General features: G+C 23.1%; 7 protein-coding genes across 7 annotated transcripts; 4 read left to right on the forward strand and 3 right to left on the reverse strand.

Annotated features, from left to right (window-relative positions):
• Nucleotides 1-3,181: 3,181 nt before the first annotated feature.
• DICPUDRAFT_149642 (uncharacterized protein) lies at nucleotides 3,182-3,376 on the reverse strand (the record flags this gene model as incomplete). Its single annotated transcript, XM_003285712.1, has 1 exon — nucleotides 3,182-3,376. One exon carries the CDS (start codon nucleotides 3,374-3,376, stop codon nucleotides 3,182-3,184), a length of 195 nt encoding a protein of 64 aa, XP_003285760.1.
• A 934-nt stretch (nucleotides 3,377-4,310) lies between these two features.
• DICPUDRAFT_91566 (uncharacterized protein) lies at nucleotides 4,311-5,671 on the forward strand. The gene is given in 3 exon segments (XM_003285694.1): nucleotides 4,311-4,362; nucleotides 4,456-5,564; nucleotides 5,577-5,671. The coding sequence occupies 2 exon segments, from the start codon at nucleotides 4,335-4,337 to the stop codon at nucleotides 5,556-5,558; spliced, it is 1,131 nt and encodes a 376-aa protein (XP_003285742.1). The 5' UTR covers nucleotides 4,311-4,334; the 3' UTR covers nucleotides 5,559-5,564; nucleotides 5,577-5,671.
• A 4,167-nt stretch (nucleotides 5,672-9,838) lies between these two features.
• DICPUDRAFT_91572 (uncharacterized protein) lies at nucleotides 9,839-11,234 on the forward strand. Its single transcript, XM_003285695.1, has 2 exons — nucleotides 9,839-10,396; nucleotides 10,464-11,234. Exons 1-2 carry the CDS (start codon nucleotides 9,934-9,936, stop codon nucleotides 11,066-11,068), a joined length of 1,068 nt encoding a protein of 355 aa, XP_003285743.1. The 5' UTR covers nucleotides 9,839-9,933; the 3' UTR covers nucleotides 11,069-11,234.
• A 612-nt stretch (nucleotides 11,235-11,846) lies between these two features.
• Nucleotides 11,847-12,900, forward strand: DICPUDRAFT_149647 (uncharacterized protein; the record flags this gene model as incomplete). The annotated part of the gene is made up of 3 exons (XM_003285696.1): nucleotides 11,847-12,173; nucleotides 12,254-12,438; nucleotides 12,465-12,900. 3 exons carry the CDS (start codon nucleotides 11,847-11,849, stop codon nucleotides 12,898-12,900), a joined length of 948 nt encoding a protein of 315 aa, XP_003285744.1.
• A 489-nt stretch (nucleotides 12,901-13,389) lies between these two features.
• On the forward strand, nucleotides 13,390-14,736 carry DICPUDRAFT_76676 (uncharacterized protein; the record flags this gene model as incomplete). The annotated part of the gene is made up of 4 exons (XM_003285697.1): nucleotides 13,390-13,563; nucleotides 13,633-13,852; nucleotides 13,984-14,118; nucleotides 14,198-14,736. 4 exons carry the CDS (start codon nucleotides 13,390-13,392, stop codon nucleotides 14,734-14,736), a joined length of 1,068 nt encoding a protein of 355 aa, XP_003285745.1.
• Nucleotides 14,737-14,790: 54 nt separating this feature from the next.
• Nucleotides 14,791-15,864, reverse strand: DICPUDRAFT_91574 (uncharacterized protein). Its single transcript, XM_003285713.1, has 2 exons — nucleotides 15,724-15,864; nucleotides 14,791-15,641 (listed from the first exon to the last, which is right to left on the reverse strand). The coding sequence occupies exon 2, from the start codon at nucleotides 15,618-15,620 to the stop codon at nucleotides 14,895-14,897; it is 726 nt and encodes a 241-aa protein (XP_003285761.1). The 5' UTR covers nucleotides 15,621-15,641; nucleotides 15,724-15,864; the 3' UTR covers nucleotides 14,791-14,894.
• Nucleotides 15,865-16,625: 761 nt separating this feature from the next.
• On the reverse strand, nucleotides 16,626-22,596 carry DICPUDRAFT_97156 (uncharacterized protein; the record flags this gene model as incomplete). Its single annotated transcript, XM_003285714.1, has 2 exons — nucleotides 16,626-22,047; nucleotides 22,108-22,596. 2 exons carry the CDS (start codon nucleotides 22,594-22,596, stop codon nucleotides 16,648-16,650), a joined length of 5,889 nt encoding a protein of 1,962 aa, XP_003285762.1. The 3' UTR covers nucleotides 16,626-16,647.
• Nucleotides 22,597-23,710: the final 1,114 nt, after the last annotated feature.

A 23,710-nucleotide genomic window follows, 5' to 3' on the forward strand; every position in this document is an offset into this window, starting at 1 on the left:
TTTTTTATTTTTAATTATAAACATTTTAAATGTTTTATATTTTTGCATCTGACATTAATACACCACATATTAATTTATATAAATAATGAATGAATGAATGAATGAAATAAAATTTAAAATACAAATTATAAAAAATAAAATTACCCATCTAATTTTATCATTTCAGCCTTTTGAAGAACATTGACTACCTTATTCTAAATAACGTTGATGGTATTCCTCAGATAGAAATGACCAGCTGGTAAAATTTATGTAACGATTGGTACTTTATATTTCTTTTTTTCCTCTTCTTTGCTTTCGGTAGCCTATTTCTTTTGTTCATTATGATAATAGATGCCGGAACGATATTATGGACCATGGTCATTTCCTTTAGATAATATTAAAATCAATATTAATATCATAGAAATAAAATTAGATACAACAATATATATTTCCGTTGCAATAGCCAACTCTTGTTTTTACGACACCCTTTGAAACAATAACTCGACACTCTAAAAACATCCAGCAACTAAAGCTCTTTGCATTTTTTATTTTATACCGGGAAGATAAAACGAGATCATCGGGAAGATGTGATTTGCACAAAAAAGTTACGAGACCATCAGGGGTCGAACCTGAGACCTACCGGTTCGTAGCCGGTCGTTATATCCAACTAAACTATAGTCCCTATTATGATATTGATGTATCTCTAGTGTGATCGGGGGAATTTTTGATCCCAAATATTTTAAAAATTAATACTAAAGCTCCGAATCGAACTTGAGGATTGCGGTTTATTCGAGAATAAAATCCAATAAAGAATAAAAAATTCGATTGGAAAAAAATTATTGTTTTAAAAAAAATTTAATTGTTTATTTAAATTCTTTTAAAAATTTTAAATAAAATTTATATAAGAAGCAGGTTTCAATGGTTTCTGGGGACATACTACCTCTACTTGGAGTAACAAGATCTAGACAATTAATAACATTTTAAAAAATAACTGATAAAAAAAAAAAATTAAAATTATTTATTTAACGAATAAAAATATTTATAAATAGATAATTATTTTTCATAATTTCAATTAATTTCTATTTAACAATAATAGTGTCTTGAACCTCTGCTTTGTTGATTTTTTGAACTGATACTTTAAAAATGAGGAAATCGAGTTGTTTCGTCTAATTAATTAAAAAATCTAAACAATCACCTGGAAGATAAAAAGAATAAGCGAAATAAATATCGGTTTTTACACATCTTTGGAAGTTGTTGGACAAGATTATTCTCCAACCTAAAAATTTAATTGCTCACTCCATATTCGCATTGTAACTCACCGACCAATTTGATCTTTGATGAAGTTAAAATTGGTAGCGCAATAATTTTTACAAATTGAAACTATTTTCAAAAAAAAAATTTTATATTGAGCATATAAACTTTGATTTTATGGGAAAAACTAAACAATACTAGTTTGTTTTTAATTAAAAATTATATTAAAAAAAAAAGTGTGTGTGGTGGGATTATAATTTAATTTTTTATTTTTTATTAATTTTTTTTTTTTTTTTTTGAAAATTTTTTTTTTTTTTTTTTTCTTCCCCAATCATTCTTAATAATTTCAAAATAACCAGAAACAAATAATAATTCTTAAAAAAAAAACTTTTAAAAAAAAAAAAAAACTTATTAAAGGTGGAGGATTATAGGGATCAGCCATTAAAAGCAACACAAGCTTTCCTCGAATCGGGTTAGAAATTAGAAGAGATTATTGGACAGTGATTGGTATGAAGAAGCTTTAGAAACTAGCCCACGAGTGATACTCCAGCCACTCCCAGTTTGGTTATAATCTCTTATATTTACTAAAAGAAATTATAGACTCTTTATTATAATTCAATAATAATAAAAAAAAATAATAAAAAAATAATAAAAAATTATTAATTTTTGTATTTCAAAATTTCTGCGACACACAATAATTATAATGACATTAATAATTTATTCATTAATCATAAAAAAGAATGCTATTGTATACAAATTTAAAAAAAAAAAAAAAAAAAAAAAGCTATTAAAAAAAAAAAATTGATTCAATAAATTTATAAATAATAAATATTAACAGTCTCGCAAGTTTCTGAATCACACACGAATTGATGTTACCGTGCCCAACTTATATGCAGCGTGGTAAAGCTCATTTAAGTATAAAAAACATACCTAAATAAAACAAAAACACAATAAAAATCCTGATGACTTAAAATAGTCATTCGAAGAGTTAAAAGAACAGTTCTCAGTCAGAATTTGCTAATTGACGCTAAAAGGCCCATTGTGGTGTAAGTAGTAAAATGTAAAAAACTGTAATAAATAAAATATTAGGATTAATCTTTTAATACTGAATTGTGTAATCACGGAGTCTTATGAGGTAGTGCAATCCGCCCATGAAAAACCACCCTTGTACAAATCATCATTTTTAGTTAACGCCCTAGCAATATTTAAAAGGATTGTTCAAAGGTTTAAAGTTTTTTATAAAACCCAATTCAAACAAATAAACTTCCTTTCATTAAATTACAATAAATTTAGCGAATTTTAAAAAAATTTTATATTATTTCTTTTTTTTTTTTTTTATTTATTTGTTTCTTTATTGTTTTATTTTTATTTTTTATTAAAACTAATTCACAAATTCAAAGTTATGTTAAAAACCTGTTCGATTTCTGGGATCAAAAAACAATTGACTTTATTACACCTCGAACCACTTTTTTTTTTTTATATGGAAAAAAATAAAAAATTACATATAAAAAAAAAAAGTGGTTCGAGGTGTAGATTACTTGGATCAAGTTTGATAATATGTATATATATAAGTAATAAACAAATATTTTATGTGTAATGAAATTGTACTTTATTGAATAAAATAGAATAAAAAACCTCTAAAGTTTTAGACTGAGGACTTGAGGTATTTATACTGAATGAGATTGGTTCAGGAAGCTAATTCTTAAGTTAGTTGAAAACACTGGAGTTGGTAGTTACTAAACAGTAGTTAGTAAACAGCAGTTAGTGACTCTTAATACAAAGTAAGTCTAGGATCGATAGCATACAAGTACCGTGAGGGAAAGGTGAAAAGAACTTTGAAAAAAGGTTTAAAAGTATTTGACCTTTTATGTGGAAGCGTTTACTTGGACCCCAAATGAGGATGTCTGCTTAGCTCTAGTTCTTAGAGGATCATAGCGTTAATATAGGGATATCAAAACATTGAAGATAGTCGAATAGGGGTCACATAAACATGACCATCATAATAGGGACTATAGTTTAGTTGGATATAACGACCGGCTACGAACCGGTAGGTCTCAGGTTCGACCCCTGATGGTCTCGTAACTTTTTTTGCAAAAATTCCATCTTCCCGGTGATATACGAAAAATGTTGTAATGTATTCATGCATTTTAGAACTAAATGAATATTACAGTTATCACTTTTAAAAAAAAAAAAAACTGACAGCCCTTGGTTGGAGTTTCACTTTTTGAAATGTAAATGATCTTAAATAAAAATAAATTTAATTTATTATTTTACATTTTTCTGAATTTGTGTGAATAAAAAGGAAAAAAAAAATTTTATTTATTTAAAATATTTATTTTTATTATAATTGATTGATTAAATGACTATTTAATTAATTAAGGAATTTCGATAATACATTTACAGAACCACACACAAATTGACCTCACTGTGCCCAAAATTATATGTAGTGTGGTAAACTCATACAAGTATAAAACACATACCAAATAAAAAAACATAATAAATAAAAATGCTAATTGCTTAATATATCATTAAAAATCATCTTCATTTATAAAAAAAAAAATATTCATATACATTTTATAACTAAATAAATATTACAGTTATAATTATATCTCAAATAATAATATATTTATATTTTCTTTATTTTAAATAATTTATTAAAATTAAAATTAAAAATAAAATAAAATACAAAATTTAATTTTTTGGTTTTCGGTTTTCACAATCAAATAATTGAATTATTATTTGATTATATTATTTATTTATAACCAAAGAATCTTCATCCACTTTTCATAATCTCTAAAAAAAATACTTGTAACTTTTTATTAAATTTTAAAGAAATAATTAAAATATTATTGTTTAATTTACTTGGAACATTTATATAAAAATTGATTTTGAAAAACGATTTTTTTTTTATCACTCAACAACTGGGTAACCCAAAAAAAAAAAAATTATTTTAATAATAACCAAAAATAAAACCCAATTTTCATTTATTTTATTTAATTTTTTTTGATTTTTTTGATTTTTTTTTTTTTTTTATAAATTCAATTTCATTTTTTATTTTCATTAATTACTTTAAAATTAAATAAATATATACAAATACAAATAAAATGGAAGGAGAAGATGTTCAAGCTTTAGGTAAATATATATTCATTATTTCTTTAAAAAAAAAAAAAAAAAAAAAAATTTTATTAATTTAATAATAATATAAATTTATTTAAAATATTATAGTTATTGATAACGGTTCAGGTATGTGCAAAGCCGGTTTCGCTGGTGATGATGCCCCAAGAGCTGTTTTCCCATCAATTGTTGGTCGTCCAAGACACACTGGTGTTATGGTCGGTATGGGTCAAAAAGATTCATACGTTGGTGATGAAGCCCAATCAAAGAGAGGTATCTTAACCCTCAAATACCCAATTGAACACGGTATCGTTACCAATTGGGATGATATGGAAAAAATCTGGCATCATACTTTCTACAATGAATTACGTGTTGCCCCAGAAGAACACCCAGTCTTATTAACTGAAGCCCCATTAAATCCAAAAGCTAACAGAGAAAAAATGACCCAAATTATGTTTGAAACCTTCAACACCCCAGCCATGTATGTTGCCATTCAAGCTGTCTTATCATTATATGCCTCAGGTCGTACCACCGGTATTGTTATGGATTCAGGTGATGGTGTTTCACACACTGTTCCAATCTACGAAGGTTATGCCTTACCACATGCCATCTTACGTTTAGATTTAGCTGGTCGTGATTTAACCGATTATATGATGAAAATCTTAACTGAACGTGGTTACTCATTCACCACCACTGCCGAAAGAGAAATCGTCAGAGATATCAAAGAAAAATTAGCCTACGTTGCCTTAGATTTTGAAGCTGAAATGCAAACTGCTGCCTCATCATCTGCTTTAGAAAAATCATACGAATTACCAGATGGTCAAGTCATCACCATTGGTAACGAACGTTTCCGTTGCCCAGAAGCCTTATTCCAACCATCATTCTTAGGTATGGAATCAGCTGGTATTCACGAAACTACTTACAACTCCATCATGAAATGTGATGTTGATATCCGTAAAGATTTATACGGTAATGTTGTCTTATCAGGTGGTACAACTATGTTCCCAGGTATTGCTGATCGTATGAATAAAGAATTAACTGCTTTAGCCCCATCAACCATGAAAATTAAAATCATTGCTCCACCAGAACGTAAATACTCTGTCTGGATTGGTGGTTCAATTTTAGCTTCACTTTCAACTTTCCAACAAATGTGGATTTCAAAAGAAGAATACGACGAATCAGGTCCATCAATCGTCCACAGAAAATGTTTCTAAATTATTTATTTCATGTATTATATAACAACAAAAACAATTTTTAATAAAACAAAACATATATTTATAAATATTTTTTAAATGTCGATTTTATCCTTTTAAAAAATATAAAATACAAACTTCTGCATTCTCATTTTATTTAATTTTTGTGTAGATAAAATTTTTTTTTATTTTTATTAATAGATACGGATTAAATTGTGCGGTTCTTTAGAGGTTTTAAATTAATATGAAGAAATTAAATAGTTTCATTAGCGCCCACTTTGAATTTTAATAAAATATTTTTACTCCATAATCATTCAATTACAACAAACAATATTAATAAATAAACCAACTTAATTAAAACTAAATCTTTGGTAAAAATATTAATATTGTTTGTTGTAATTGAATGTACTTTGGAAAACTATTATTATTTTAAGGATCTGAATAGAGTTTATTATTATTCTATTTTAATAATCCATTCTATATTTTTTTTATTAGCTCTATCCACCTTCTTTTATAATTTATTTGTATTTCTTAAAAAATAAAAAGAATTTTTTTTTTTTTTTAAATAAAAAAAATTAAAAATGTGTTAGATAATTGCTCTATTAATAAAAAGTATATATATTCTATTTAAAGTGATTTAAATTAAAGAAGTTGAAATAAAATATATATTTTCCTTTTTTTTAAAAAATTTATAACCCTTCTCTATTATAATCCATCAGTATTTCAGTTTTAATTCAAACTATTTATATATTTACTTAAAATATTATTACACATTCAATAAAATAAATATAAATCCAATACAAAAAAATATTATATTCTTTATTATTTGTTAAAATTAATTTATTTTTTGAAATTATAATTTTTATATTTATATTTAATTATAGTAATTATAAGTTTTGGTTATAAATGTAATATTAATTTGGATTACATTTCATATTTATTAAAATTTTTATTAGTTTAATTTTTTTTTAATTTTTTTTTATTTATTTTTTAAAATTGCATAGCCATTTTATTTAGCAGCAGTACCGTAGGTTGATCTATGGAAATCAGTGTATGGTCTTTCAATTAAAAGAACTCTTTCAGAAAGGAAAATTCTCCAAAGTAAACCCGCAATAATTCCACCAGCGATAGGACCGAACCAATAGATGTAATGACGATGCCATGTATCAGAGAAAACAGCTGGACCAAATGAACGAGCTGGGTTTAAAGAACCACCGGTAAATGGATTTAATGTACCTACACCAGCAATAACAGCAGCACCAATAGCTAATGGAGCCTATAATAATAATAAAAAATAAAAAATAAAAAAATAAATTAATTATATTATTAAAATTATAAAATAATAATTTTTAAAACTTACAACACGAGAAATTCTTGGATCCCATTCATTATAAACAGCAACACCTAAAACAACAAATACCAAAAATGAAGTTGCAACCATTTCTAAAAAAAAACCTCTTGCAACATTAACTTCAGAATTTAAAGTGGTTGCAGATAAATTTTTTTCATAGAATGTTGGAATACATGCTTTCATCATACCGGCACCAACAAGAGCACCTACACATTGGAAGATAATAAATGCAATACCATTGAGAATACCCATTCTACCAGTTGTAATACATCCAACAGTAACTGCAGGATTTAATTGACAACCTGAAATACCTGAAATCCACCAAATAACTGCTGCAAATGCAAATCCTTGTAAAATTGCAATTAAAACAATTCTAGTAACTGGATCACTTACTGAAAAAGTTGCTGCTAAAGTTGACCCTGATATAATGAATACAGTAAATAATGTTCCAAAAAATTCTGATAATAATTGTCTAATAAATAATCTTAATCTAGATTCGGAAACACGGATAATTAATTTAGAATTATCCGCATTTGTATATGGTGTAAATAAATGTAAAAAAGGCATTTTTTTATAATTATTTAAAAAATAATAATTTTAATCTATTATTATTTAATATCTAAAAAAAACAAATTTAATAAATAATTTATTTTATTATTTTAATATGGAGAATCTTTTAATTTTTTTTTTTTTTAAAATATAATATGAAAGATATTAAATAATATACAATATGTAATATCATTAAATTTTTTTATTTTTTTTTTTTTTATTTTTTTTTTTTTTATTTTTTTTTTTTTATTAAAAATTATTTAAATAATATAAATAAAAAATAATTATTGAATTATGTTGTGTGAAATATAATACAATTTAAATATTAATATATTTTCATTATCTATACCACCATAACACTATATTTTTATTTGTTTTTACAATTTACTTAATTTTCAAATTACTATTTAGTGTGTTTGTGTGTTAATAATGTTTTTAAAATGTGTAGGTGTATTGAAAAAAAATAAAAAATAAAATAAAAACACACTTGGGGTGTGTGAAATTGATGTTATAAAAAAAAAGTATTCTAATACTTTTTTTTATTTTATTTAGAATTTAATTGAGTATACATCTCCACAGTTATTACTACCTGATAAGATATTAAACTTATGACTTATTATAATCCTCTTTTTATAATTTTCATAATCTGCCCTATCTTTCAAATTAATTTCGGGGTTAAAATCAGACACAATTAATTTAATAATGTTTGTTTTGCAATTCATTTCATTGTGGTTTGAATACTCAATGAAATCGCTCCAAAAAGTGTTTCCTATAACAACTGATGTATCAAAGATAGTTCTTCTTCCAAAACTTGGACCTCTAATTCTATCAAGTAGAATATTAGTGAATGCTGAGAAAGAGTTATCATATTTTTCAATAATAACATTGTCAAATGGACGTGGAATAGTAATAACACCATAGGCTAAACAATAATTTAATAAAAAGAAATAATTAATTAAAAAATCAATAAAATTAAAACTAAATGACAATACTTACGTTTATTAGGCTCGGGTAAAACTAAACCATTTTTTTTTATAAATTCAATTGCGATTTTGGCTCTGTTTTCATCATTATTATTATCTACTTTAACGGTTTCTTTGTGAGAGTCTATTAAGAATACTAAACTGAATTTAGCAAAATCTATATTATAAATTAAATTAAATTAAATTAATATATTTTTATCTTTTTTTTTCTATTATTTAAAAATATTGAACTATTACTTTTTGATTTTTTTTCATTTAATATAGAATCAAATTTTTCATAGATATTTTTTAGAGAAATTTCTTGTCCTTTAGACCCAATTATAATAGATTTGTCACTGGTATACTCCACTGGGCCTGAATAAAAAAAAACAAAAGCATATTTTGGGCTCCACCTTAAAGATCTTAATAAATTCTCGAAACTATCACTGATGATGGTTCCTTCTTTAAAGATTTCATCAAACATTTTTTTTTTCACACCATTCTCTTCTATATTGTAATGTCTTTTCACTGCATTTTCAACTTCATTGAGCGTTTTATGATTTTCACCGTAAAGAAAAAAATAATTTTTTGTTTCTTCTTTTAAAATTCTCTTTTTAAAATTAATTAAAAAACAATATTAAAAATACATAAATACAATTTAAATAAACTTACCTCCCATTCATCGACTACTTTGGTTGCTGTTTGTTCATCCCTTCGAGCATCCATCATTTTTTATCAGTAAAAAAAAAAAATTTTAAAAAAAGAATTTAAATAAAAAAAAAAAAATGCATAGCCACAATAATTTTTATAAAAAATGCATCGTCACAATTTTTTTTTTTTTTTTTTTTTTTAAAATGTTTATTTTTATTATTTTATTATTTAAAATTTTTAAAATGTATTAAATATTTTTTTTGATATAGCTTTTGGTGAATGTTGAAAAATTGATGATGGTTTTTATATAGGTTTTCAAAGATAAAAATCAAAGTTGGGAACTACCAGGTTTATATCCATTTTTCAATTGAAAATAAGTACCCATCTTGTTAACACCAAAATGAATAACATTGATTTTAAATCTAATTACATTGAATATAACCATATCACCCAAGGTCTATCCTAGAGGATAATAACTACTATTTGCATTTTGCAAAATATGAAACTTTTGAGAATTTGGTTGTTTACAACAGAAAAAAAAAAAACATTGGACCTATATCTATAGACTACAATATTAAAACAGAAATTATAAAATAATATTTTAATTTGTTTTTAATGATTATAAAAATATTAAAATTAAAATTAAAATTAAAATAAAAAATAAAAAATAAAAATAAAAAAAAAAATAAAAAAAAAAAATAATATTTTTTTTTTTTTTAATTTTTGTTCATTTTTATTTTTTTTATTTTTCAAATTAATTAATTTAAATTTACATAAAACTAATAAATAATAAATAATAAATAACAAATAAATAATAAATAAAAAAATATATTTAAAAATAAAAAATATAAATAAAATTTTATTTTAATAAACTTAAAAAGAAATGGCATCATTCGGTACAGTTTTAAAAGTTATAGGCGGTGGTGTTGCAGGTGCATTTTTTTATCATTTTTTTACACACGACAATAATAATGATCAACAAATAAATAATGGTGAAAATATTAGTAATATAAATTTAAGAAATAGTAGAAATAGAATTACAACAAGCAGTAGCGGATCACAATCACAATTGGATTACGGAACACATAATTTAATAGATTTACTTCAAAATACATTAATTGAATATATACTGTGCGATGAAACTAGCCATGTTATTACAATTGACAGCCAAGCAACATTAGATTACGCTCTAATGAGAATGAACGAAAGTAATGTAACCTCATTACCAATCGTTGACCTTCAACATAAAAAATATATTGGGATGTTATCAATTATAGATATTTGCTCGTTTTTAGGCCAATTTACAAATAGTGATTCACCAAATACACCAGTCGGTGATGTTTTAAGTAAGTATTTTTAAAATTTTAAATAATTTTTTTTATATCATTTTTATTAATTTTTTTTTTAAAAAAGAATATAATAGAGAACCATTTTTACCATTATATGTTAATTCACCAATTCAATTGTTAATTCATATTATGACACATGTACCACAAGTTCCTATTTATGCATCATCATCAGAAACTATTGTAGTAGACATTGTATCAAGATTAAATGTAATCAAATTTATTCATGAAAATATTGAAGATTTGGGATTAAAATCAAATGCATCCATCAAAAGTTTAGGATTGTTATCAAAACAAATTTGTTCGATTGATTCCGATTCACGTGTTATAGATGCCATCAATTTATTAAATAGTGAACAAGTTACAGAAATCGCAGTAATCAATAAAGAAGGAAAACTTATTGGAACATTTAGTGCATCAGATCTTAGAAAACTTTCAATTTATACTTTTAATCAATGTTATGAACCAATTAACAAATTTGTAAAATTAGATCAAGACCAATTAATTGTTGTATCACCATCCTCATCACTATCTCAAACTATCAAAAAATTTGTTGAAAATAATGCTCAAATTTGTTGGATTGTAGATAACCAAATGAAACCAATCTCCTCAATAACCCAATTAAGCCTTATGAAATACTTTTTAAATTTATCAACATCATTTATTGAATAAATATTTAAAAAAGGTAATAATAATAATAATTATAATAATAATAATAACAACAAAAACTATTATTTATAATAATAATAAAAAATAATAAAAAATAATAAAAAAAATAAAAATTTAATTTTTTAACAAAAAATAAAAATAAAATCCATCATATTTGTATTTTAAACACAAACAAGAATTCTTTTTAATATATGTGATAATATTTTAATTTAAACCATTTTTAAAAAAGGTGGTTTTTAAAATTTCATTTAATTTTATTTTTTAAATTATTTTTTTAAAATTATTATTTTTTTTTTTTTTTTTTTTTAATTTTTTAATTTTTTTCATTTTTTAATTTTTTTTTTGTGTCGATTTTAGTTTATCTTATACATAAAAATAATAGTTTTTTTCAATATTTATTCTTTGTGTGTTTGATAAAATTATCTTTATATGTTTATTAATTAAATAATTATATCAATTCGATTACATATAAACAAAAAAATAAAAAAACAATTATTTTTAACACACTGGTGACCAATAGACAATACACTCATACCCACTCCAATTCACCACTCTCATATAAAAATAATAGGGAGAGATTATAAATACCTACATAATAATCAAAAACTCACACTCACACATAGTATAACAACAACCAATAATAATTAAAAATTATTTTTGTTTTTTTTTAAAATAATTAAATAGAAATAAATTTTTTATAATAAAAAAAGAAAGAAAAATAAATTTTTTTTTTTTTTTCCCAATGTTATTTAATAATAGTGCATTCATAACACACTTTCAAATGGCAACATTAAATAAAAGATCAATAGTACAGTACATACAGTATATTTGTGGATTAGGTATCTTAAATTTATTACTTTCGTTGTACATGTCATTTGGAAACATTGAAAGTGGAACTTGCGATTTAAACACAACTCTCTCATGTACCTCAGTTATAAAAAGTGAATATGGAAAAATTTTAGGTTTACCAGTTGCTTACTATGGTATCTCTTGGAATATAGTTTTACTCTATTGTGTTTGGAGAATTTATTTAGAAGATAAAATCCCAGCATACATTACAACTATTTATTTGTGGTGTTCTGTTGGTGTTGGTTTTGTAATCTATTTTGTAAGTTCAAAAAAAAAAAAAAAGAAATCAATATTTTATACTAATTTATAAATTTTCAAACATTATATTTTTATTTTTAGATTGCAGCAGAAATTATAATTGGTAAAATTTGTCCATTTTGTACAATGGTACACATTATAAATGTTGGATTAATGTATTTAGCATTTAAAGTTTATAATGACCTTAAAGCCCCACCACCAATTTGGGTTGTAGCAAACTCATTAAAATCATTTATTGTATCAGTAGCAATTGGTCATTTATTAATGTTAGTTTTCTTACAAGGTAGCATAGTGGTAGTGGTGGATTAGTAATCAATGGCGTTAGTAACGAGCCAAGCAAGATTAGCGAGACATTCTCCCAATGTCTTTCAAGAAAGAATATGGTTATGTTTGGATCATCAAGATGTGGTGCATGCATTAATCAAAAGAAATTATTTTTAGTAGATGGTGTTGAAGAGCGTTTAACTCCATGGAATAACGTAAATTTTGTAGAATGCTCAAAATCAAAGAAAGATGCAAATAAATTTAATGAAGAATGTGAAAATTGGGATATTGGACGTTATCCAACTTGGTTAAAATTTGCAAAAGAATATATCCCAGAAGACGACAAATCAAAAAATGAAATATTAGAAAAACATGAAGGTGTTTTATCAATAGTTCAATTAAGTAAAATGTCTGGTTGCGAATTTATTGAATCTGATTCAAATGAAAAATCAACAATCATTTAAATAAATAATAAATAAATAATAGAAAAAAAATATATAAAATAAAATATAAAATAATAAACCATTTGTATAAAAATTTATGTAAAAAATTTATATAAATATAAATATTAAATTAAAAATCAAAAAAAAGATAATTATACATACAGCAGATGCATTATTTTCTTTTTTTCTTTTTCTTTTTTTTTTTTTAATTTTTTTTTTTTTAATTTTTTTTAATTTTTTTTTTAAAAAACATAAAAATTAGTTTTCATTTTTTCTTAAATTTATTTTATCATTATCATTATTTGTTTAATTTTGTATTTTGTAAAATTATTTTATTTATAACTATATAGTCCATATTATTTCTATTTAGAGATTTTTTTTTTTTTTTTTTAAATTTGTGTGTGTTTTTTTTTTTTGGTATATTAAAAAAAAAATCCGATATTTTTTTTTTTTTTTATCATTTTTGATTTTTTAAATTGTATATAAATAAATAAATATATATATTATATTATGTCTACAGGTAAAAATGAATCAGTAGAAGAATTGCATAGTCATCATAATAAAAAAATACAATGGGATGATTTGGACCCAAAGAAATATTATTTTTATAATTTTTTATTAGGTGGTTCAATAGATTTATTAATGTACCCACTTGATGTAATTAGAACAAGATTACAGGTTCAAGTAAGTAATTTTAATATAGCAGTTTTAGCGTAAATATATATGGTTATTAATTATAGTGCGAAATTTTAGGGATCTCACAATATTACACAATCATTTCCACAATACAATGGAACTATGGACGGTTTTAGAAAATTAGTTGGGTTAGAAGGAAAAAAAGCATTATATAAAGGATTTTTAACATCAGAATTAGGTTATCTAACAAGTCGTGGTATTTATTTTGGTTCATACGAAATTTCAAAACAAACAATCAGAAAATTTTTTAATAAGGATTTAGAATCAGATTCAGACTGTATAGTTTCATTTATTTTTAATTAAAAAGAAAAAAAAAAAAAAAAAAACTAATTTTAAAATATTAAAAAAATTATTTATATGTATATATTTATTTATATAATACCATCATATTTCGTAAATAAACTATAGTGTTTTTTGTTACAACTGTTTCTGGGGCAATTTCGGAAGCTTTAGCATCTTTTGTTTGGGTTCCATTTGATGTAGCAACTCAAACCGTTCAAATTCAAGGTTCCTTACAAGAACCAAAATATAAACCCGGTTTAGGTAATTTTATTTTTAAATTACAAATATAATAATGAAAAGATTATTAATTAATAATTTAATTTTATAAACATATAAATAGGTGTATTTCAAAAAATTTATCAAGAAAAAGGTATGAGAGGATTATATAAAGGTTTTGGAGCAACAATGATTAGAAATGTGCCATATTCTGGTATTTGGTGGGGCACTTACGAAATGTCGAAATTAAAATTAACAGAATTTAATATAAGAGAAAAATTACATATGAAAGAAAGAACAGGAAAAGTTTTATCAGTTCACGAAACCCATCATAATAATAATATCAATAATAATAATAATAATAATAAAGATTACGAAGTAGAAAATGAGGATCCAATAATTCACTTTTTTTCAGGTTTTTTTGCAGCAGTATTTGCAACTACAATTACAAATCCATTGGATGTAGCTAAAACTCGTTTACAAACTGGTTCATTTGGTCCAAACGAAAGACCAAATTTTTATACAATAATTAAAAGTACAATTAAAAAGGAAGGTGTAAGAGCACTTTGGAAGGGTTTGGTCCCATCACTATTAACCTCAGCTCCTTATTCAATGATTTCTATTTTCCTTTATGAAGAGGTTAAAAAATTATCCTTAAAATAAAATAAAATAAGCAAAATAAAATAGAATGAAATAAAATAAAATTATATATATTTGTTTTATTTATTATTTATTTTTTTTGTAATGTTACTCTAATTTTATTTATTTTTTTTTTTTTTTCCTTTATAATAATTTAAAACACATATACTTTTTTTTTTCTTTTAAATTAAAAGTGCAGAGCAAAGCGAAGCTACTACAATTAAAGCATTGATTGTTAACATTGTACCACTGTTACCTTCATTATTTTCTTTGGCAGCATTGGATTTGGTGTCAGCTTTAGTTTCCTCTTTAGCTTCGTTATCAATTTCTTTAGCTTTTGGTTTAGCAGCATTGGCATCTTGTTTTGGAGCTTTAGCATCTTGTTTTGGTTTAGCAGCATTAGCATCTTTAACATCTTGTTTTGGTTTGGCAGCGTTGGCATCTTTAACATCTTGTTTTGGTTTGGCGGCATTGGCATCTTTAACATCTTCTTTTGGTTTAGCAGCTTCTTCAGCCAAGTTTTGATTTTCAAATTTGCTCTTTTGTGCTTTAGCATCATTTGAATACCATTGTTCAGTAGATTTAACTGATTTACGTGAACCATGATCTCTTACTTTGAGAGCACCCTTGACTTGATTTTCGAATGAGAGATCAGTGATTTCATATTCTTCTAATTGGCTGAGATTTACTTTTTCATTTTTATTTTTATCAACAATAACTCTAAATGAGTTATCCCCACTCTTAAAAAGTAATTCGTGTCTTTGATTATCAGCAGAAATAAATACTAATTCATCTCCTGGATGTGCAAAAAGTGAAATTGGTTGTCTATTTACTTGAACTACAGTTGGTACTTTTGAAAAAACACCATTTACAAATAAAATTAATAATAGTGTTAAATATAATCTCATTTTTTTATTTTTTTATTTTATCTGTTAATTTGATGATTTTTTTTAAAAAAAAAAATTAATATTTATTATTATCCATTTTTTTAAAATTATAATTAACACTTACTCTATTAAAATTGAAAATAATGTTAGGAATAGATTAATTATAATATATATTGAATAAAAATAAAATATATTGTTAAAGAAATTATTTGGTAAATATACTATTTTTTTTTTTTTTTTTTTTAATATGAAAATTAATTTTTTGCAATATTAAAAAAAAATAATTAATTAAATAATAATATACAACAATAAAAGGATTTAATTATATATAAATTATTTTTTGATTTTACAACTTTATTTATAAATTATTTATTAATATTTTTCAACTATTAATATGAATTTCATTACTACTATTATATTTTTACTATTTTGAAAATTAGTATGGTGGTGTTTTTTAATATGGGGGTGGGGTAAATTATAGTGTGCTTGTGTGTGATTTTTATGAGTTATTTATTGGATTAAGAGCTTGTGTGTATGTGTGTTAAATATAGGGGGTGTGTGAATGTAATAATATCTTTTTGTATTGCTATAGAAATATATTTATATGAATTATAAAAAAAAATTATTTTACAAAATATGATTATTTATTAAATTTATAAATAGAATTGAAAATTTCTTTAAATTGTAATTATATTATTTTTTTATCAATGAAAATTGATTTTGAAATAATAAAGAGTTTTCATAATAATGTATTTATATAAAGAGAATATAGTTATTTTGTAATAATAAAAAAAAAATTAAAAAAAAAAAAAAAAAAAAGAAAATTTTAATTAAAAAAAATAAAAATTATCTTTATTATACCATATATTTAAAAAATATTTATAAAAAAAAAAAATTTATAAAGAAAAAAAAAGTAAAATTAAAAAAAACTAAAGTGAAAAGTGTTTTCTTTGTATAATAAATGAAAAAAATTTATTTTTATATATAACATTCGAAAAATTTTAAAATAGATGTTTTTAAAAAATTAAAATATAATATTTATTTTACTTTATTTTATAATATTAATAAAATCATTTTTATCTATATTAATATCATTATTACTGTTTCTATTACTATCATTGTTGTTATTATTTGAATTATTATTATTATAATTATTTAAAAAATTTAAAATTATTGGGTTATCATTTGCATAGTCCAAAATTGATTTATCATATATATCTTTAAAATCTATAAGATTTTTTAAATTGTAATTTGAAAGATACCATTTTAGAATTTCTAAATTTCCAGACTCACAACATCTACATAATAATAAATTTGAGTTGAATGGAGAAAATAAATTTATATATTCAAAACCTATTTCTTTTTCAAACCATTTAATAAAAGGTTCATTTTGTTCTATTCTTAATATTAAAAATAAATTTTGAAGGTTATTTAAAAAGAATTTTTGATTTAATAAATACTCTTTGTTCGATCCTGCTGTTGGAGTTGATGAAGAAGAGGAAGATAGTGACGATAATGAAGATGTTGAAGATGAAGATGTTAATGATGTTGTTGAGCCAGATTTAAAGAGTTGTGGGGAATTATTATTATCAAAATTAAAAAAATTTGAAAATAAATTTGAAATCTCTATGTTGTTTAGATGATCTAATATTTCTGTAATATCAAATTCACGTTTGAAAAATTGAATTTTAAAATTGTTGATTGCATATTGATCAGTATTTTCTTTAAATATAAAGGTTTTAATATTATTTTGAATTGGTTTTCTGATATCTAAATTGTTTTTATTAATTTGTTCCGATATTAAATCTAAAAAGATTGAGGGTTTTTTATTTTTTCCAATAAATTCTATTGTTTTGGTTGTTGTTTTTAATTTGAACTCTTCTTTTAACTTTTCAAATTCATCTTTTAATAATGATTCTATACATTCTGTACCATGATAATTTTTAACAATAAAAAACACTAAAATTTCTAAATTTGGTTGTAAATTTGGTATTTGGACTAAATTTGATATTAAATGTTGTTTAATAATGTTTGAATAGTTGGAGTTGTTGTTAAAATTGAATTCTAATAAAAATACTATAGTGGAGAATAGCCATGATTTCTTTTTAATTATATTAAAGTCATTTGTAATTTTAAATTTGAATTTATGATTATATATTTTGTTATTAAAGTTGTATTGGTTTGTTAATTTTTCGACATATTGTGGTTTCATTTGACCTTGTTTGAATAATGTTTCCATTACTAAATGATTGTTTGTGAAAAGATGAACCACCTTTGAATTTAATTTATTCATTAGATGAATATCAGTGTAGACATATTGAATTGTATGATTTTCAGATGCTTTGGTTAAAACTTGTTCTAACAATGGTGCATAGCCTGAAATTTTAGTGATATTACTTTCATCGATATCGATTTTTTTGCATCTTGGTAAAAAAAGTTTTAAATTTTTAATATTTAAACAATTCTTTGCTACTAACTCCTTTAGATTTGGTAAATATACTTCGATATTTGATAGTTCTATTGTGTTTATTGTTAAAAAATCATTGCTTTCATAATTATCCTTGAGACCTCTATGTGAGATATAATCGAAATCTACAAATGATAAATATTTGCTATTTTTGTTGGAGTAAAACTTTTCGAAATTGCAACCACTGATATTTAATTTCTTTAACTTTTTATATTTCCATAGTGTATCCATCAACATTCTACTTTTCAAAGTACCTTCTAAATTGATTTGTGATAGTTTTGAAACTGAATGTTTTAAGTCGATTTTTGCAAGATTTACACAATAACGAGCACTTAGTTTAATTAGATATGGAGCGTATAATCTTATATCTATTAGATTTGAGCATTTATCTACTTTAAGATGTGTTAATAGTGGTATAGCCAAGTCCTTCATATTAAACATTCCACCAGAGAGCGACTGTAAATTTTCACAATTTGTTAAATCGATTTTAATGATTTGAGTTAAATTAAATGATTTAATGGTTTGAATTTCTAATGCTTTACTATTTACAATTGATAGATATCTAATTTCTTTATCACGGATGATATCAAAAAGATAATTTTGTTTTTGAATTGATAGAGTTTGAAATTTAATAAGTTTCATAATTTTTTCTACTAAACTTGCTGAAATTTTTAAAGATTCTTTCGATAATGACTTTGGAAATAGAATAGTAAAATTTAGTAAATTTTTCTTTGAATTTTCTTTTTCACCTCCAACAGCTGATTTTTCACCACCATTTAATATTTGTTGTTGATTTTCTTCATGTTCTAATATATTGAAAAAGTTATGGATCGATTTGTAACTTGATTGGGTTTTTTCTATTTCAAGGAATGCTTGGGATGGTCCATATGCTCTACCATTTAAAATATCATTTTGGATGTTGCAAATATTTTTAATTTCTCTTGATTCCATAATATGCATTGATGTATGAATGGATGATGTATAGGCTCTTTTATGGTCATTATCATTTAAATTATAAAGTATTTGGTATTTGTTTAAAATTGGTATTTTCTTATTAAGGAGTTTCTTGTAACGATCTGAAACCTGTGGTTCTATTATATCTAAAAGCTGAATATGAGTTAAATGTTTCTTTTTTGAAAGTGCATTTTGAATTCGAATTAGTTTTGTGAATAGTTGTTCGATCGTACCTGCTGAAAATGGAACACCAATAATTGTTTTGTTTTCGTTCGAGTTTTTTATATAATAATCATTAAAGTGTTTAATGGATGCACCGTTATGTACAATTAAACTTTCGAGCCAACATTTAAAAACTTCAAAAAGATTCTCGATTTTCGTGATTGAGTCTATGACATCTTGATGAATGGGATCATTCATTTGATCAAGAAGAAACAACACTGTTTGACAAAATAATGAAGCTTTGTTATGTGATATTCCATTCTTTAATGGTATCGATACACCTGGCATAAATGCTTGGTCATTATCTATACTGAGAATTCTATAACCGTCTTGAAAAGGTATTTTTGAGAAAATATAATTGCCTAAATTTCCATCTGATGGTGATATTAGCATTGCCATTACCAATAGTTTTGAAACATTTGATCCATCTAAACCATTTACCATTTCAGGAGCATCTAATAAAACATTGTAAAGTGGTACACCTTCAACCTGTTGAATTAATAATACCGGTTCGTCATTGATCGATGCTAGTTCACAATAAGGAGAAAGATAACCAAAAATCATTTCGGTCAAATTAATGACTGCAGTTTCTATACCAGGGAACAAGGGTTCAAATTTAAAATAAATTCTAACACCAAACTCTTCTAAATGAGGTACTGCTCTTGAGCCATATTCATTTGTTTTTTTAATCGAGCCGTTCTTTTCAAATAATTGATGATTTAAATGATTTGGAATAATTCGATTGTGATAATTTGTAGTTTTGACGATAATATCGTTTGATGTATTGTTATCATTAATGTTTTCGCATTGAGGTAAAAGTACTTCTAATGATATGGACCAGGCTAATCTTGGATTAAGGTATAATAGTTTTGGAAAAGTGCTTTTGAAATCTTCTTTTTCTTGGATAGTAAATGATTTATAAAATTCAATAATGGTTTTATTATGGAAAGACGTATCTTTTCCACAACCTAATTCGACAAGTTTTTTAAATAGTTGATAGTTTTTTTTAATAGCAGCTAATTCTAAAATGGTATAATTTTTAATAATTTCTCTATTTGCACCAAATTCAATTAACTTTTCCAATTGATCTAAAAGGGTTGGATTATTTGCCTCAATTGCACAATGTAAAATTGAATCATTAGAGCCATGATTTTCTACGTTTTCGTTAATGTCTTTTTCTGATATCTTTACTAAATTGATAAATTCATATATTATAATACCAGTTGCACCTTGTTCTACAATTATTTGTAGTATTATTCTCTTTAGAGTGTACCAAGATTCGTGAATTTGAAAAATATGTGGTGTTTTTTTATTTGCAATATTATCACAAAGAAACATTATGACCATTTCTACCCATTTTAATAATTCATTACCTCTTTTTTGATTATCTTTTTTATTTGATTTTTTGTAATTTAAATAGTCATTTACAAAACTAGATAAATCTACTATTTCTATTAGGGTTGTAATGGAGCTGAAAATTGAATCGTGAATGTCAATATTATTTATTAGTGATGAAAGTGATTGTTGTGATTGTACTATTTCCGGTTTTTGATTTAGCAGCGAGAATAGTTTTTGAATATTTGTTTCATCTGGGTCTTCATTGTTCTCCAGTAATAAAGATTGAAAATCAAAATCACTATTTAAATATTGAATCTGGCTTAATGGATTCTCTTTTATTTTTAATAAAGCTTTATAGGTTCTATAAGAAATTGGCAACAAGATTTCTAATATTTCATAATGGGTTGCTAATGGATTCTCTTTCACAAATTGTACCAATATATTAAATCTTTGAAGCATATCCTTTAAAAATCTATTTGATACTTTGAAATTTAAACCAAGGTTTTCTTTAATTTCTTCTTTTTTTTGATTCTTGTCAATCGGCGTATAGGCGGAAGCTTTTAGAGGTATTTGAGAGTTTGATAGCGAAAATAGTGACAGGTATATAAATTCATCATAATATTTTTCTTTTTCTAATAATTGATTAAAAAAATTGAACATAAAAATATAGGGATTGATTTGGGTAATTTTATTTCTTATATTTTCTTCTAAGGGCTCGTTCATTAAAGATTCCAATGTAAATAATATGTTTTTATTTTGAAAGAAATACATTGTAGTTGAGTTTAATTCTGATCTAGAACTATTTAAACTTGATGAAATAAAATTCTTTATTATAATTTCATTGTTTTCTAAACATGAGTCATTATCTATACCAATGATTTTAAAACTATTATCAATTATTAAATTTTCTGGTTGATAGTTGGTTTGTAATAATAAAACTGATGAAATAAAATGACCACTAAAACTATTTCTATTTATTTTTTCAATTGGGTTTTTATCATTAATATATTGTTGTAAAGTTTTACCACTTATATAATTCGAGCCTTGAAAATAAAAATTATTTGATTCTATTGATTTTTTATTATTATTATTATTGTTAATATTGGTATTGTTTGTATTATTTGGGACAATTGAAATTGAAAATAAATTGAATTTTTTTATAAAATTATTATTATTATTAAATAAATTATTATAAAATATAAATGTTGCATCTTCTTTCAATTGGTTTATTAAATGTGATTCGTTATCTAATTTAAATATAAATTGATTATTATTTTCTTCATTATCTGTTAAAATTATACTATTACTTAAATTATTTTCATTTATTCTATTATACTGAGACTCTATATGATTAAAAGCTAACAATTCATAAGCGTTTGATTTTTGAATAGTTCTAAAGTTTAAATCGGGATATAGTAAAATCGATTCTTCTTCAAATAAATAATTTGAAATTTCAAAAAAAAAATTCTTTAAATATAAATTAGTATATTTTTTTTAAAAAAATAAAATAAATTAAATAATACTTACTTCATTATTTAATAGAATATTATTTAAATCATTTATTATTAAATTTTTAAACTTATTATTATTTAATTCTAAATTTGAAATAGTATTATAGATTGGTTTTAAATTATTATAGTCATTTGCTGAATTAAATAAAAGTTCTTTAAAAAAAACTAATTTATTATTGTTATAGTCAAGTGGTATAAAAATATTATGATTAAACGAAGGTGATTTAATGAAGGAGTTTCTTATAGTGGCATTTTCTGATAATAGTGATTTTGGTGGAACTATGATATCATCTATTAAAACCTTTATTATTTCTTTTTGATGACTATTTAAATGGCAGTATTCATCTTTTTCGAATATTGTTGAATAGAAAGTTCCGCTTTCATGATTATTGTAATAGTTATCGATAAATTTTATTAACTTTTTTTTATTTTGTAAGTGGAGTGATAATTTTGTTTTTTTATTTAAAAATTTGATTATATTATCCACATTATCATTTTCAATCATTTTAAAATAAATAATACTATTATTGTTATAATTATTATTGTATTTTTTTTCTATACTATTATTTTTTGGTTTTATGTGATATGTGTAATTATTTAGTGTTGAGTGTTTAGTGTATGTGTCTAAAAATAATGCAATATAAAAAAAAATGAAAAAAAAAAAAAATCCTTGAATTTGATAAAATTGTAAAGATATATAAGGTATTTAAAAAATTACATTATATTTTTTTTATTACTTTTTATTATTTTTAATAGCGAGTAATTATTATTTTTATTATTATTTGATTATAACCACAAAAAAAAAAAATAACCACTCAACACACAAAAACAAATTTAGGTTTATTACTATGTGATATAACTACAAAATATAAACTTTTTATATATAAATTTAAATATTGGTGTGTATCGAATATGAGGGTGTGTAAATTAAAAAAAAAAAAAAAAAATAAAAAGAAAAAGAAAATTCCCACTTTTGTGAAAAAATTAAATTTGGATGATTTTGGTGGTTAAAATTTTTTCAAAAAAAAAATCACAAAAAAAATATAATATAAATTTTTCTTTTTTTTTATTTTTAAAAAAGATTTCAAAGAGATTTTTTTGTTCCTAAAAATACAATCAAAGGAAAAAAAGGTGTGGTATTTGGTGTGTTGATATTATGATAAATATTTTTAATAAATGACTTATATATCTATTTAAAATTTTAATATACCATTTTTATTTAAAATAGAGTGATAAAAATGTGTTAAAACTTAATTATTATTAGAGTTTTAATTTTTCACCTAAAAAAAAAAAAACAACTTAAAAAAAAAAACAACTTAAAAAAAAAAAACAACTTAAAATGCCCTTTCAAAAAAAAATGTTCATATTAACATCACATTCAAAAAAAAAAAATCTAAATGTTTCACCTTCATAAAAATAGATTTAATTGGAAAATAACTTTTTTGGTGTTTACTTGAATAATATAGAAAGGTAAAAAATATAACACTTTTTTTTTTTATATGAGTGTTGCAAAAATAAATTTGAATGTGTTTGAGTTTTATTGTATTTATGTGTTAATGTGTGGGAGGGGATGGGTGTTGAAAATATATATTATGTGTGAGTGGGTTTTAATGTATGTG

The sequence above is a fragment of the Dictyostelium purpureum genome (assembly GCF_000190715.1).
Source record: "Dictyostelium purpureum unplaced genomic scaffold DICPUscaffold_52, whole genome shotgun sequence".
Classification (NCBI taxonomy): domain Eukaryota; phylum Evosea; class Eumycetozoa; order Dictyosteliales; family Dictyosteliaceae; genus Dictyostelium; species Dictyostelium purpureum.

Excerpts from the sequence above, each read along its gene's own strand:
- DICPUDRAFT_91574 (XM_003285713.1), bottom strand. The coding sequence starts at position 15,620 with ATGAGATTATATTTAACACTATTATTAATTTTATTTGTAAATGGTGTT.
- DICPUDRAFT_91572 (XM_003285695.1), top strand. The coding sequence starts at position 9,934 with ATGGCATCATTCGGTACAGTTTTAAAAGTTATAGGCGGTGGTGTTGCA. Across the intron at positions 10,397-10,463 it reads ACCAGTCGGTGATGTTTTAA|AATATAATAGAGAACCATTT; the intron begins GTAAGTATTTTT and ends TTTTTAAAAAAG.
- DICPUDRAFT_91566 (XM_003285694.1), top strand. The coding sequence starts at position 4,335 with ATGGAAGGAGAAGATGTTCAAGCTTTAG. Across the intron at positions 4,363-4,455 it reads AGAAGATGTTCAAGCTTTAG|TTATTGATAACGGTTCAGGT; the intron begins GTAAATATATAT and ends AAAATATTATAG.